Genomic DNA, 16,142 nt, shown 5'->3' with positions numbered 1-16,142 from the left:
CATTGATGGACTGGGACCTGCGACCCACCCCCCACCCCTTGAGACCCTTACGGGTGAGTATTCTCGCTTAACCAACACCTGATTGATTGATTGATTGACATTACTAAAAGTTTAAGCTATTGGCGTTGTTAATAACAATCAATGCAACGCCAACAGCTCAAACTTTCAGTAAGGCGAGACCTATTACATTGCAAATGCTTGTTTAGAGGATGGCGCGAGACTGAAATTTGGACAGGCTTCCTTTCGTCCGATGTCCGGCTCTGCCTCAGATTGAAGTCCTCTTGAACCCTCAAGCTGAAACAGCTTTCATGTGACTCCTGCTTGCCACCCAGGCACAGAGAACGAAAGCAAAGTGACCTTTCAAGTGAAAAAGGAGTCAAGAAGAGCTGTCCATCTAATGGTTGAGTTGCAGTGTGTGAAACCAGAAAACGTGGAATCGGCCCCGGCTGCCTTGGTTTTAAAACTGCAGCGTCACACTCTGCACGTGCTGCGTCTTATATATCCGGCCTGGGCAGTCCTGGGCCTGGGTGAGACAAAACAAGCAGCGCTCACTCACGAGCACTGCACTGTTTGCTTTACCGTGGAAAAAACAAGTAAGCCCTGCGCGGGCCCCACTTCAATAAACACTCTTCCTTTGTCGGGGTGCAGCAGAAAGCATGGGGAGGGTCCGAGATATGCCTGGTCATGGTGAGAAAGGTGATATTCGAGTCTGTGCAGAATGCCCTGTCAGGGCGCGGCCGGTGGGCTGCCTTTAGGAAGCGTCGCACCTGTATAAAGCTGCAGAGACTCCCCGGCCTGGCATCAGCGTCTGCTCTCCCTCCTCTCCGTGGCGGTGCTCCAGGTTTCCAACGAGGACGAACTTTGAAGAACAAGTGAAATGTCGGCCAAGAAGGTGATCACCGTGTTTGGGGCGACAGGTAAGACGAACCGGCACGAGGGAAAAGTGGACGCGAGCTGCTAAAAACGTCAGAGATGCATTGAAACGCACAGGATAAAAGGAGGGTGGAAGGGGGGAGGTGGGGGGGGGGGGGGGTCGAAACACTGGGGTATCTACTCCCTAGAGGGGAGGGGGCCTGATGGAGCCAGTGCCCAGCTCTGCTTATCCTACCTCCCTTGGGCCCCACTACCTCAGCCGTTGAATGTGGAAGGACCAACACAGAAACAAGCATTGGCAAAGCCAACAGGCCTCGCCTTCAAATGGGAAGTGCCGACTTATTGGCTATGCCATTGTGTTTTTGCATCGGCGCTCCTTGCATATAAATGTTTTAATTAACCGTTCTAAAGTGGTCTTTGGCCCTGCCAAAACAGTAAATTAATAAAAAAAAAATGCTGCCAGTTTGTTATCTAAGAAATGACGGCAACTTAATACATTCAAATACTGTTCTGCACTTTGAGTAAGAGACAAACTGATTCTTTTAATCATTACTGGCCACTGTCCCTGTACGGCAAAAACAAAGGGGCAGATTTATGAGGCCCTTGCGCCACGTTTACGCCGCTGTTGCGTCACGCAAGGCGGCGTACACGTGGCGCATCCCTACGAACGATTTACAACGTGACGCATCTAGGCAGATGCGTCACGTTGCAAAGCCCTGCGCCGCTTGTGGGCGTTCCGGCGCAGGGTGGGCGTTCCGGGGCAGGTGCGCCTCGCAAAAGTGGCTGAGTGAAATCTATAAGATTTCACTCAGTCACTTTCAGGCCAATGCTGCGTCAAAAGCCTGCGCCTGCTTGAAGCAGGCGTAGGTCTTGATGCAGCATTGGTCAGATAGGGCACCCCCGAGCCTTGCTGGAGCTGCGTCGCGCTTGCGACGCAAGTCCAGCAATGCGCCGCCTTTAAGGCACAGATGCGTCACGCATCTGTGCCGTTTTTGCCCCATGGTGCGCCGCATTGTAAATGCGGCGCACCATGGGTGGCGGAGCTGTGGCGCACTGTGGCGCACATTAACTGGCGCATCCCTGGGGATGCGCCAGTTAACATAAATCTGCCCCAAAGTCCATTTCGCGTTTTGAACTTCAGAATTCCCACGGCATATACAGGGGTCGCTCTAGACATCTTATCTTGCTCATTAAAGTGTTTACAAATTTACGGCTTAAGGTTGTGGACCCGTCCTACAATACAACACGGGGAAAGGCTTTGCTGAACGCAGGCTATCTTTGATTTGGGTCAGTGGTGTATGTATTTTAGTGAAACCGTACACGCAAAGAGCCACTCTACTAGAACTAACAGTGAAAAGGCAACACTAGGACACCATCAGTTGTTGCAGGTGTTAAATTCCCCATCCGACCTTACAAACCAAACTAGATATATTTAGGTCGGACAAAGAAAACAAAAGGGGCACAATTGATGGACGTAAAGCAGAACAAATCAAAACATTCACCCCCAGTCAAGAGATCTGGGTTAAATCCACCATTTATTTGCTCACCATGCCACACCAGTTTAGACATGGCCATATGCAAATCAGTCTTGACCCAGTGCCCGAAACCGGTCCTAGGATGCTTGTTTCCAGTCCAGGGAGGACCTGGCCTGCCCTGTCACTTTGGGCTGGACTGTTCCCATTGGGCGCAGGGTCAAGACTGATTTGCATATGGCTGGGTCCAAACTGGAATGGCATGGTGAGCAGAAAAACTATGGATTTAGTCCCATATCTCTGTATTGGGGTGAATGTATGACATTGTTCTGCATTCTGTCCATCAATTGTTCTATTTGGACAAAGAAAACAAATCCGGTTATTACAGTGATTTCAGATTGTAGTTAATATCTGCACAGTGAGTTAAAATGAAACCAAGCGTCACTCCCTTAATGGCATCAATGGGAACATGACTTATTACATAGTAGAGTACAGCCCGGGTGGCTCAAGTCAGTTCTAACGACCAAACACTGTAAAATTGCACAGCGTGGCGACTCGCCACACTCCTTGTGTGGTAGTTGGAACAACATTTTAAATTTAATTGACAGTTTGCTTGAAAAAAAAAAGCGCTATGACTGCAGCCAGCGTTGAAGGGACAAGCAACAATTAAAATATGGAGGAAGGGTGGGTGGGTGCATGCGGAAGCAAGGACTGCGTGGAGGGGTTGAAGGATCTGGGATTGGGGGAAACAAGAAACACCAGCATCAAGGACAAACACCAACAGGAAACAAAGAAAAAAAATAGTCTTCCAAAACAAACACAGAAGCATAAACATATAAGTAATTTGGCTTTGCTCTTGGGAGGAAACAAAACACAACTAGCATTGGCAAATTCAATAGGTGTCGCCTATACAAGAGCTATTGGCAAAATGTTTTTGTGATGTTGTACACTAGTATGGCTGCTGTTCAGGGCATGGCTAAAAGGTAGTGTCATAGAGTGGAGGAGTATGGTGTCGTAAAGTGGATTTGTTAATGCACAGTGTGGCAGAGTGGCGTAAGATAGTAGAGGGGAGCAGAATTCAATGGTGCAGTGGCAAAGAGTGTTGAAGAGTGCAGTGTCATAGATTTTAGTGGTGTATAGTTGGGTGTAATAGGGTGGAGTGGACTGAGGTAGTGGGTGGAGTGGAATGCGGTAGTGTGGGGTAGATTGAAATGGGGTGAGGTAGATTGGAGTGGGTGAATTAGATTGGATTGAGGTGGGTGTATTGCATTCAAGTGATAGGACTAGGGTGGGGTAGATTTGGGTTGGGTGGATTGTATTGGAGCGGTGGATTCAGGTAGGGTGAATTGAAGTGGAATGGGGTGGATTAGATTAGACTGGAGTGGAGTGGATTGCAGTGGGATGGCCTGAATTTATTGAGGTGGGATGGATTTAGGTAGAGTAGGGTGAAATGGAGTAGGGGGGTGGATTGGAGTGGGGTTGACTGGATTGAATTGGCGTGGGGTGGGTTGAAGTGGGGTGGGTTGGATTGGGGTGAGGTGGGGCAGATTGCATTGGGGTGGACTGGATTGGATTGGGGTGAGTTGGAATGGGGTGGATTGGAGTAGGGTCGATATCTTTGGACTGGGTTGCAGTAGGGTGGACTGGATTTGAGTTGGGTGGATTGGACTGGTTTGGAGTGGGGAGGATTGGATTGAAGTGGGGGTGGATTGGAGTGGGATGAATTGGATTAGGCGGAATGAGGTGGATTGGATTAAGTGAGGTAGATTGGATTGGTTTGAGGTGTGATGGATTTGAGTGGACTGGATTTGAGTGGACTAGACTAAAATGGGGCAGATTGTTTTGGATTGGAGTGGGGCAGATTGTTTTGGATTGGGGCAGAGTGGGTGTGGTGGATTGGGATGGGGTAGATTGGATTGGTGTGGGGCGGATTGGAGTGGGGTGGGTTGTTTTGGAGTGGAGTATGGCGGGTTTGAGTGGGGCGAGCTGGGGTGGGGCGGGTTGGAGTGGAGCAGATTGTTTTAGATTGGAGTGGGGCGTATGTATGACGTTACAACGCAGGCTATTACAACGCCTGCCTCTACAACGTGGTTTTTACATCGCATACCATTACAACGCATAGTGCTTTTAGGCGCTGGATAGTGATTTATTTCATTTACTATTCCAACTCCAGTCCCCGTGGATAGTAGGGAAGGTGTTGGATAGTAAATTAAATATATTCCCTATCCTAGAGCGCCCCCCAGCGCAATGCGTTGTAATGGTTTGCGTTGTAATGACCGCGTTGTAATGGTAGTGCGTTGTAAAAGTTTCATTGTAAGTGATGTTTACCGAGTGGGGCAGGCTGTTTTGGATTGAAGGGGGTGTATTGGATTAATGAATGTCATGGGGTGAGGTGGCTGGATTAGGGTGTACAGCACTGCATACTATCGAAAATTACACCTACGAAAGAAACCATGTCTCTTTGCAAAGTTATAGAACAAGATAATTGTCATCTTTTAAGAACAGGACCCATGAGAAAAAACTAAACAATAGTACAAAGTGAGAAAAGGAGAACTGGCAAAATAAAAGAAGGTTAAGTATAGATAATAAAACTTTGCAATTTTGTTTGTCCTGCCGGGTATGTTTATGCCAGTCACACGCCTTCAGTTTGTAGAGCACTAGAAGTTAAGAAGAAAACATTTTTGCTGTCATACGCAAGTTGACATTTTTCTGCAGCACCGATAAATGCTCCTTCTCTTAAACATCTGTACCCTACCTGGCTCTCGTTTTGCTACATTGTCAACATAAAGTGTAAAGTCTGTCTTAAGTCTGTGGGAATATCATTTGTGAAGCTTTAAGAGAAATGGTCCAAGAATAGATCCCTGTGGCACCACAGATAGAATATGTCATACTGTTGAGCATTCCTCTTGCACGCTTACGTGGAAGGTGCGGTCAGCAGGTTTGACAGGTATCTTGGAAGGTGACCTAACTGAGCTTGCAGATCAGTCCTGTGTGTCATACTCGCCAAAGACTTTGGCTACATACAGGAAGACTACTCCCGTTAATTTGTTAGTGTTAAACCTAGGGCGTATAACGTTCACTACCGAGGCAAGTTGATGATTCGTTGAGTGTGCTTCCCAGAACCGAAACTGTACTTTCCAAAGTAGGCTTTTTATAGATGGAAAAGTCTCTGAAACAGACCAGCATGACTATAGGCGGTATTTCTCAGTACCTCTCACTAGCTTCTCAGGTTAGGAAACACAATGTGCTCAATACACCAACACCATTTGAGTAGATGGCTTGATTGATGTGTAAAAAGACATGTTTTCTAGTCACAAAACGTGAATTTGCATTCCAAAATCTATTTAGTCCTGCATAATATTAAACTAGCATGGTGTAATATCAAATGGGAGTACATTTGCTCACATACCTGGAGTGAACCTTCCAGGGCTGGGATACTGTGCACAGTTTGTGAATGTCCTCAAACTTGTCAGTTTGTCCTTACTTACTAACTTCTTACCCAGTACATTCATACCTGCGAAGATCACATATTTACTCCTGTTCAAGAACTTTCCATTGTAGATAAAACACCTGCTCTCTTTACATCCCTAAAAATCTCCAGCAATGGGCTTTCCAGAATGTTCCTTTGTTAGATGAGGCCATCTGGGTTTTGAGTTCTATTGTGATACCATTTACCAGATGGTTCCTTTAAGGGAAATAGTAAATTTGATTTCAAGTTAGGAATGGACAGGAAACATCACTAGAATTGATGGGATTTAGAGGAAGGAGTTACTCCCACATGCAAAATATGTTCTCCTTGCGGGACAAAAAGTAAAACCTGGCAAGTGCATTGCACTTGGATGGAGACTTTTACATGACAAAATATACACCTGTAAGTACGCCTGCAAAACAGAATTTCCAAGTATACTCCAGAGAGAACAAAACCTGCAGGGCAAATGCTGACTGTTTAGGTTGACCCTAGCGCAGCGTGCATGCGCTGCTCTAGGAGATGACCTTTTGGGATCGGTCTGCACTTATCTGACACTCCTGCGTGTGGCAGCAGCCACCTTGCGGGAGCGAGCAGCGGTGCGCAGTGCCTCATGTGGTCTGTATCATGTTTCAATTAGCATGGTGGCTTTCATTTTTGCAGGCGCGCTTTCATGTTTTTTTTGCAATGGCTTGGCATGTAGGCAGTATGCCACAAATTCAAAACAGCTCCACAGTTCTCAAGCTGTCAGCCACATCCAACTAACACACAAAAAAAGCCCACCAGCACTGAAAAAATCAATCGGACTCCATTGCTAGATCACCCGCATTTTTCTGCTATTTTTACACTGCCCCAGCTAGCACAGGGAGAACACTCCAAACCCCAACCACTGCTCACCTATCCAACTGTCTGCCGCCCCGGACGTCAAGCCACATCCCCTTCCCAGAGCATCATGCCCCCCCTTAACTCAGCTCCTTTCAATACCAAAAAAAAAGGCTACTTCGCCAGCTCAACTATCCCTGCACAAACCATACCATCCTCTCAATCCGAACATCAGCATGTCTCCACATTCCAGGCATCTTCACATGTGAAGAGCACTCCGCACATTCAACTAGGTTCCCCAAGTCCAAGGCTGACTGCAAGTCTGTTGGTCTTCGAGAGTAGCGATATGTATATATGGTTTTTATTCTTTTTCCTTTTTTTTTTACCACATTTGCATGTTTTTTTCAGTATCCTTCCTCCTGTGTATTCATGTGCTGCATGGCTAAACACTTAAAAGGTCCGAAAGGTGAGACCTATTGGCTATGCCAATGCTTATTTTAGAATCTGGTCCGATGACTGACTTTTTCAGGACTACGGGCTTGATTACAACGGGGGTCAAATAAATCTATCCCCTGTGCAAACGTTTGTGTGTGTGTGTGTATACGGCAAAAATATCAGTTGTGCAACTTTAGTGCACCTGGTAATGCTGGTAATCATTGTGCGATAAAATTCACATCTCTTGTTAAATATCACCAGGTCAAACCTGCCGGAATTTTATGGGTGTAGAAGGTCTGGCAATTCCTGGGAAATACACATTTGGTGCATTATACTCCAACATCTGCATTTTATTCCGAATTAATAGTGGAACAACACGAACAGGGGCTGTTTATCACACCCAGTAAAGTCGTAAAGTCGTAAACCTGGAGGGGGACCGATTTTATCATGTGTCATAAATACACAGCACCCCTCCATGGCCCTCATAACCAGGTCTTGAGTGAAATACTGGTCTCAAGTAGGCATTCCTGTATATGCAGGAGAGAGCATCTTTATTGCCAGGTTAGTTATTCCATCACTTCTTGGCGATTTTGTGAGCATGGAAGCCCCCTGCCTGGGCATGGCGGTGTTAGGCAAGGGGTGTCATGACTCACCGAGAAGGTCCTCACCTGTTCACCACTTCTTGTTCCAGATGGGCACCGAAAAAACAAGGTTCTGGGATCATTGATGTCAGGGCAGGGCTGGACCATCGGAAGGATAGTCAGGTTTTTAAGACCAGGAGATCTTGACCTTGTTTTAGTCCTTCGTGCACTTCCATAAAGTCCCATCCATGACTCTCTTGTGTCCACTACAACTTTGGCATGTGCGTCCTCCAGGAATGGGTTATCTAGATCAGGCCACAGAGCACTAGCCTCTGACTCCTATGGGAAAGGCCCGACAGCATTAGTGGGTGGATTGGCTTAGGCCTTGTGTTCAGTCAGGCGGTTGCCAAGGATCGTTCTTCAAAGAGCGACCGGCAGGTGGTTTCGCCTGTGCAGAAGTAGTGGAGCTGAAGTGGACAGATTAATCCTTTATGCTCTGGTAGGTTTGTGCATCAATTTACTGACCTGGTGATGCACAAGTGGCGCCTCGAGCTCCAGAGTTTTCAAACAGAGTGGTGAGACTGGAGATGATTGACAGCATGCCAGGGAGCACAAGACATTCAGAAAACGAGCATTGTCAAATACAATCAGTTTGGCATTGGCTGCCAGTCTTTTGGTTTAGTCAATGTTTGTTTTTCCATAGTTTTTATAGAATGTCATTGTTATGGGAGCTGCTGGGCCCTCGCCAAAATAAAAAAATGGAAAAAAGTAAACATATATTTTGTCTAAAAAAACAGATATTGCCATTGTAATAACTGGAATAGTAGGAAACTACTTTGTGTCTGGATGTTCTCCTTGTGAAAGAACAGAATGATGTTAGCCCATGGCTGAAGTGAGCTGACCCACTGCACCATACTGTTTGTGGTAGTGGGTGGAAGAGAAATGTGAATGACACAACAATAGGCCAATGCATGATAAAGGCTGGATAAAAGCCCCTATAAGTAAGTATATTAAATGTGGATTTTTGGGGGGCGTGGCCAAGATGGTGGACGGGTGAGAAGTGTCTCCGAGTCTCTCCATCCCTGCCGCAGGCCCATCCACCCAGAAACGCACTTAACATGGGGGCAGCCCTCCAGAGCACCCCGCTCCTTATTTGCTGCCAGTGGGTGTCTCCTGAAGTCGAGGCGGAGGTCGGTTGGGCCATCCGGTCCCCGGAAACAGACAGGTGCAACTGAGAGAACTGAGGCCGACGCATGGACGACCGCGGTGCGCGCTCACAGGCTGCGGTCGGGCAGCGGTGTTCAGGAGCACCCTGCACATTGATCTATCCTCCCCTCCTGGTGTTTGGAGGCTGAGATCCTGGTCCGCGGCACCCGGACTGGGTCACTGCCCTCCGGAGCCAAAGGGACAGGCTGGCAGACTGACGGAGGAGCAGACCGCATTTGCACGGACCCGGCGGGTGCCGGGGAATGGCACGGTTGTGCTGACCCCTTGGAGAGAGGCAGAGGAGGTGCCTGCGGGAGACCCGGGACCTTGCTGGGCGGTAAAGATCGGGCAGCCCAAGCACTCAAGAGCGGTGAACAATGAACCCGCCTGGCGAAGGGGAGAAGGGGGCCAGGCGCCATTAGCAGAGCAGGCCCAGGGACATCAACGGGATGCGCGAGGAAGCAGCCCCTGCTAAGTGAGACGGTGAGCTGGTTACCGGGGGCAGGCCCCTGCAGTGCCTCAGCCACCATAGGAAGCACCTGTAGGGCCACTGAAGAGGCCCCTGGAACAGGAACAGAGGGCCCAGCACCCACCTAAGAGAGGCAAGGCTGCTTTGCTTATCCAGCGACTGGCCCCAGGACTTTTGACTGCTGATGCGGTGGGCGCCCTCGTGCCTCTGGGGACCTCGTCTGGTGGGTCTGCCGCTGCTGGAGAGCCTACAGCCAGATACAGTATAGCACAGAACAGGCAGAAGCCTGCGCTGTTGGGTGTGGAGATCCCTTAAAGGGGGGGTCAAGATCTGGGCCTCCCTGGTCGTGAGAACTTCTCAACCCTTAGTGTACTGGGCATTTCACACTTCGGGAGCGGACTCTTACCAACTGGTGGGACTAGGCCTTAGCAACTTACGAAAGAGGTAGGCCCTTGGCCCTCTGAAGATCACGGGGCCCAGTGGTGGCTGGTTCCGGATCCATCAGTCCCACCAGGGATGGAACATTCCAGGAGGGGAGGGCCCTACGGGGGCTTCACTGGCACATACCTGTAGTGCAAACATCACAGGCGCACAACAAATGACCAAGAGAACGCCAGCAAATGGACCTCCCGGGGGTACCAAATGAAGTTGCAGAATCGAACCCGGCTAGGAGACTCTCACCTACCCATCGGGATGGCGGTCTCATCCAGGTGCAGGTCTCTGGGCTTCCAACCGCACATCCTAGGTCGCCTTCCTGGGATACAATGTGCCTTCCACTATGACGTCTGCGAAAGGGAAGCAGGACCGCTCCCTTTAATACATACTTCTCAAAACAACAGGGGTCCAGTTGAGTAACGCCATGGCGGGGGCACCTGCGGAGGGGCCTGCCGGTATGGGAACACCGGAGGAGCCAACCACCCGCCCTTACCTGGAATCGTTGTTAGCAGCACTGTGTGAAGATCTTCAGTCCTTCAAGAGGGAATTCACGCAAGAGCTTAAAGAAACATGCAAGACCTGGATGGCATTGTGGAAAGCATCGCCACACTGGAAGATGATTAAACAAGCAGGGATGAGGAGATAGAACAACTACAAAAACAGATACTCCACCCTAGGGACCAGCAACTAGACCTCCAGGCACACGCAGAGGATCTAGAGAACAGGTCACACTGCAACAACATCCGCATTAGAGGGATGCCCTCTGGCACAGGGGGGTCAGATATTTCTACTTTTGTAAAGGATCTCTTCAGATCAATACTGGAGGCCACCCTGGAAGAGGACATCAAGCTTAACAGAACACACAGTATGGGCCCTAAATGTTCGCCTAAAGCTCCACCACCAGACATTCTCACCAGTGTTCACAATTTCCCCTTGAAGGAGCGCATCCTCCAACGGGCGAGAGAGAAACATCCCATACCGTTCCAGGGCCACCACGCAACTCTGTATCAAGACTTAGCTGCCCTTACTCTTCAAAATTGCAAAGCCTTTTGCCCAATCACCTCCCATCTTCAGGCAGCGGGGTGCGTTATAACTGGGGGCACCTCTTCCATCTCATCTTTCGTTACAAAGGGAAACTGCACCAAACAAGATCATTAGAAGAGGATTGCCAAATCGTAGACCTGGCAGACACAGCTCTGGAAACCCTGCAGGAGGACACACAAGACCACGACGGAGGAGACAATCATAGTCGGAGAGTCACAAGAGCTTTCAAAGCAGACCACAGACCAGATGCTGACGCTGTAGCCAGAGAGAAACAAGCCGTCATTGACTCCCTGACCCAGAACAACTCAAGACAGCCTTCTCCTTAAAGCCTGGGCAGGCACTTCAGCCTGGGGCCATTGAGGATCCCGATATGTGATGTCTTTCTCCTACACCTATCCCTGCCTTATAGCTTAGTGTTTTACCCTGGGCTGGAGTGGGCTGGGTGGGGGCGGAAGAGGGCTTCCACAACCCCACTTCGAGAACATTCCACTGACCAATGCGAAAACGACTTTGTCCTTACAATAGTTAAACTTATCTTATTATGGTTTCTCACCATTATGTTGGGCTATTTTTGTTGTTGTTGGTTGGACCCCGGTACTGCCATTACAATATCCTGACATTGCTACCCTTAGCCTCAGACCTCACTTTTTTACCTGCCCATAACCACGCCTGGTTACCCCAAAGCAACCTAACTAGTGTTAGGCCCCTCACTACTTTGTCGGACTGCTTCAAAATTCTTACCTTGAATGTAAAAGGCCTCAATCACGCTTTAAAAAGGAGCACCATTCAATCATATTTGGAACACTCCGGGGCCCATATTTGCCTGTTACAAGAAACCCACCTCCTCCCCAAGGATGAAGATCGACTCCGCTCCCAACATTTCCCCCAGCAGTATTTTTCCTCCCTTCCGAATAAAACCACAGGAGTAGCTATCCTGATCTCCCGGCATTTCAGGGGTAGGTTGCTCTTCAAAGAGGCTGAGATTAAGGGGAAGATGCTGGTCTACTCAATACAAACCGGCCCAAGTATGATCACCATAGCCTCCTTATTACGCGCCTAAGGAGGGACAGGATCCTTTCCTACGGAGGGCCTGACGGAGGTGCTGGGGTCCAAGGCTCGATCACTTATAGTGGGGGGAGACCTTAATCTTTTATTTGATAACAATCTGAACAGGTCGGCGCAAAGACATGGTCAGACAGGTGCCCTTTCCAAAGGTGGACTACAATGGTTTCAAAGCACAGGCTTCACAAACATTTGGAGACACAGCCACGCCCAGACCCAAGATTTCACATACTACTCATTCGCTCATAAAACCTATGCCAGGCTGGACCACCTCCTGGTCACACCAGATCTCATCACTAGAGTGCAGGGTGTCGCTATCAAACCCAGATTCCTCTCCAATCATGCGTCGGTAGTAATTCCACTAGCGATCCCTAAATACAGCACACACACTAGAACCTGTCGCCTGCAAGTTAACCTCCTACAACACCTGAAAATATAAAACAGATCTCCAATGCCATAGATAACTACCTAGCCATAAATGATACCCCGGGTATGACCATGTCCACGCTATGGGACGCCCTAAAGGCGTTGATTAGGGGAAACTGATTGCCGTATGGGCAGCCAAAAATAACACATGCTGGGAAAAACACTAACAACTATCCCTCCAAGTTGCAGAACTTGAACACATTCATAAAACGACTGGTGCCCCTAGAATATGGAGACAGCTGGAAGCTGCTAGATCTCAGCGGACCGGTCTAGACACTGACAGAGCAGAATACGTACCTATCCGCCTTAAACACTGATATTCTATGGGGGACATATGCGGGCGACTCTTGGCCAACAGATTGCGGGCCCAAAGACAGAACACTGAGTCCAAGAGTTTAAGTTCCCTAAAGGCCAAGTACAAAATGAGGACCCTGACATAGCGGAGGCTTTTCGAGAATATTACGAAGAACTTTACAAGGCCCAGACACTTCTGTCTGAAAACATCCCAGCCTACCTTGGGGATGTGCGTATACCCACCCTTACCCCAAACCAGATGGATGACTTAGATCGCCCTAGCCAAATTGAAGAAGTCATCTCTTGCATCGCCTATAAACAGGTATCTAAATACCCCGGTTGGATTGCTTCCCAGCCATCTTTTACAAGACCTTCTGCAAGGTCCTTGCACTCATTCTCACTTGTCTATTTAATGAACTAGGGAACTCAGCTGTCCTTTCCCCCTTCCATGCATATGGCATCAATAGTGGTGATCCCCAAGCCAGGGAAGGACAAAACACAATGCCCGTCATACAGGTCGATCTCCCTGTTAACCATGGATCGTAAAATCTTTATGGGTTGTAAGAAGCTGGCTCTGTATATACTATACCAAAGTGAAGTATAGTGTGCACAGAGTCCAGTGGAACCCCAAAGGTAGGCAGAGGTAAAATTAGATAGAACCTTACTCTCTATTTGTGGTAGTGTGGTCGAGCAGTAAGGCAGTATCAGAGGACAGTGTTAAGAATTTGTTGTACACACTCAGTCAGCAAATGAATTCACACACTCAACTTCAGACCAATTGTTTTTGTGTAAAAATATTCTTTTAGTTATTTTGTTTCAAGAACCAAGCAAGCCTGGCACAGGTAAGCAATATATACTTTACACTAATAAATGTTGATTATAAAACAGTTCAACTGCAATTGTAAATGTACTATAGTTTGACTTACAGTATTATTTCAGAGAAATGCAATGACTTGTAAATACAGTACATGGACTTGAATGGGCTATTCAGTAAAATAGCAGGTGAGTTACTTTTGGATTACTTTTCTTATTCAGTGCTGTATGCCTGGATGCAGCATTTCCTGTGAACAGGTGAGTAAAAGCGTTTTTGTTAAATCGTACAATTTTAAAGAATTTCTTTAGATTTCAAAACTCCACACTTAAAAACTTTTTCAGGAAAAGTGTCTGTGTTATCCTATGGAGGAAAATAGTGTTTATCGGTTTTTAGGTAAGTGATCAATCTTTGGAGTTGAGGTTCTGGGGTTAGAACAAGGGTTTTCCCAGGATCAAGGATGCACTCTTGTTACACCCTCAGCGGCACTAGGGCGGCCTGGTGCAGAGTGTTGAGGCCCAATGTTATCCAATGGAGGATAGGGGGCCTCCGGTTGGTGGCTGCTGGCAAGCAGGCCACTGGGTTGTGGGAGCAAAGCTCCTGGACTTTAGCTCAGGGCAAATGGGGAAACAAATTAGCACCAAAGGTGCACCCTCAGCGGCACCAGCAAGGCCGGGTGCAGGGTGCTGTTTCGAGGTTGGATGCCCTATTGTTTCCAATGGAGAACTTCCTGTTTACAAAAGCACTGTGGGCAGGGAGACGAAGGACTTCTCGGTGCGACCACCACTTCGAGAGGTAAGCTGGGAAGTTAGGGGTTGGTTAGTCACCGTCTGTTTGGGCACACAAAGCCGTGGGGTCTTGGTTGCAGGGGTGCATTTTGGGGTCGGATCTTCTTACCAGCTCCTGGTCGCGATTAGGGGGGGGCCTTCTGGATTTAGGCTGCAGGTGTCGTCTGGAGGCTCGAGGCAGGTCAGGGGTCACCAGATCTCGGTTCAGGATCGCCGGAGTGACCTCCTCGTGGTGTTTGCCCACTCGAGCTCGGGCCATGGACGGCAGGTGCGGTAGGTGCAGAGTGGGGCGGATTCACAATTTCTGGCTGCTGCCAGAGGTTGCAGTTGAACAAATCCGGTGTTCATGGGAGAAGCAGTCTTTGGAAGTGAAGGCAGGCAGGTCAGGTCCTGTTGCTGGCTGCAGGACACACCGGGATTTCGCAGGAGCAGGTTCGGGGGGGAGACAGGCCGGTGGGGCTGGGGACAAATCAGTAGGTGTCTTCCTCTTGTTAGCTGCTGCATGGCTGTTTGGTCCTCCTTCTTCTTTTCTTCTTGTTTCTTGTCTGGATCTGAGAAAGCAAGGTTCAGGGGTGTATGAGAAAGTGCCATCTTTCTTGCCTTGGTATGCACCCACTTTTTCTGAACTGCTGATGTACTTTGACTGAGTGTGCCCTGGGTCCCTGCCAATCAGGTACCCAGGGCCTGTGTTCCTTCCCTACAAAGAAAAGCTGTGCTGAAACAAAATACCCAATTGGCATCTCTGGCCCCTGTCAGCCCCTAGTAAATGGTACCCTAGGTACCCAGGGCATGGTGACCAGAGAAGACCCCTAAGGGCTGCAGCACTTATTGTGCCACCCTTAGGGGCCCTGTACCCTGGCACCCACACACTGCCTTTGCAGGTTGAGTGCCTAAGTACAAAACTAAAGCAAGAGTCGACATGGCACACGTCCCTGTGTGCCATGCCCACAGAACCCACTGCCCTGGCATACTTCAGTCACCCCTCTAGCTGGGTGCCCTATGCCAGAGGTGAGGGCCCAGGTGCATGAGCCCTGTGCCCCTACAGTACCCAGGGCCATTCCTTGGCACTGTAAGTGCAGTGTTGCCATTTAAGAGTATATGGTGCTGGGAGGTAGTCATTCACGAACTCCACAGCACCATAATGGCTTCACTGAAGACTGACAAGTTTGGTACCAAACTTCTCAGCACATTAAACCCGCACTGATGCCAGTGTGGGATTTAATGTAAAATGCATGAGAGGGCATCTTAGAGATGCCCCCCAAAACCCAAACCTACAATCCACGTCTGGGCTGAGTGGCTGCAGACGCTGCCACACAGCAGACATGTTGCTGGACCCCTGGGTGGAGAGACCTCGCTCTCCTGGGTCTGCAACAAAGCACATCCTGGGCGAGGTGCTATGTCTCCTCCCCCAGGATGGACAGGGGAAAGCTTCAAAGGCATACCACCTCTGAGAGATTTTCCAGACCATTTGCTGTACCCAGCAACCAGCCCCCCACCAGTCTAACCCCCACTCTGGCGGGAAGACTGGCGGGAAAACTACGTCAGGAAGGGGGGTGTGCCAACCTGTGCCAACTCCACCCCTCAGGTGTAGGAGGCGAGGTAAAGCACAACCCCGGGCTCCGGCCATCTTGTAGATGGGGAGTCCTGCCCAATCCCAGCTAGGCTCCTGCCCCCCTCCCACAGGAGAGGAGCAGGGTAGGGGGTGTACTCACCCCAGGACAGGGACCCATTGGTCCCTGCCCTTGCCCTACCTGTAACGCCCCTAAATTTAGTATTTAGGGGCTCCCTGAACCTTCCTTCCTCAGATCCCGATATCAAAAAAGAAGAAAGAAGATCAGAAAGAAGACGACCCGCCGCGCAGCTGCTAACAACAGGACAACAACAACTGACTTGGCCCCGGCCCTACCGGCCTGTTGATCCTGGAACCTGCTCCTGCCTAAACCCGGCGACCTCCGCAG

The 16,142-nt window shown here is 49.1% G+C and overlaps 1 protein-coding gene across 1 annotated transcript in view; it reads left to right on the top strand.

The window, feature by feature from the left end:
- The first annotated feature begins 692 nt into the window (after positions 1–692).
- LOC144827079 (nmrA-like family domain-containing protein 1) overlaps positions 693–16,142 on the top strand; it is a 40,260-nt gene continuing 24,810 nt past the window's right edge. Inside the window, exon 1 of the mRNA XM_078685525.1 lies at positions 693–917. Coding sequence (XP_078541651.1) covers positions 878–917 — 40 coding nt within the window. The 5' untranslated portion in view covers positions 693–877. The remainder of the gene's footprint in view (positions 918–16,142) is intronic.

This window comes from Lissotriton helveticus, chromosome 4_1 (assembly GCF_964261635.1).
Source record: "Lissotriton helveticus chromosome 4_1, aLisHel1.1, whole genome shotgun sequence".
In the NCBI taxonomy this organism is placed as follows: Eukaryota; Metazoa; Chordata; class Amphibia; order Caudata; family Salamandridae; genus Lissotriton; species Lissotriton helveticus.
The sequence above is the reverse complement of the archived record's forward strand: the minus strand, read 5'-3'. Positions and strand labels throughout refer to the sequence as shown.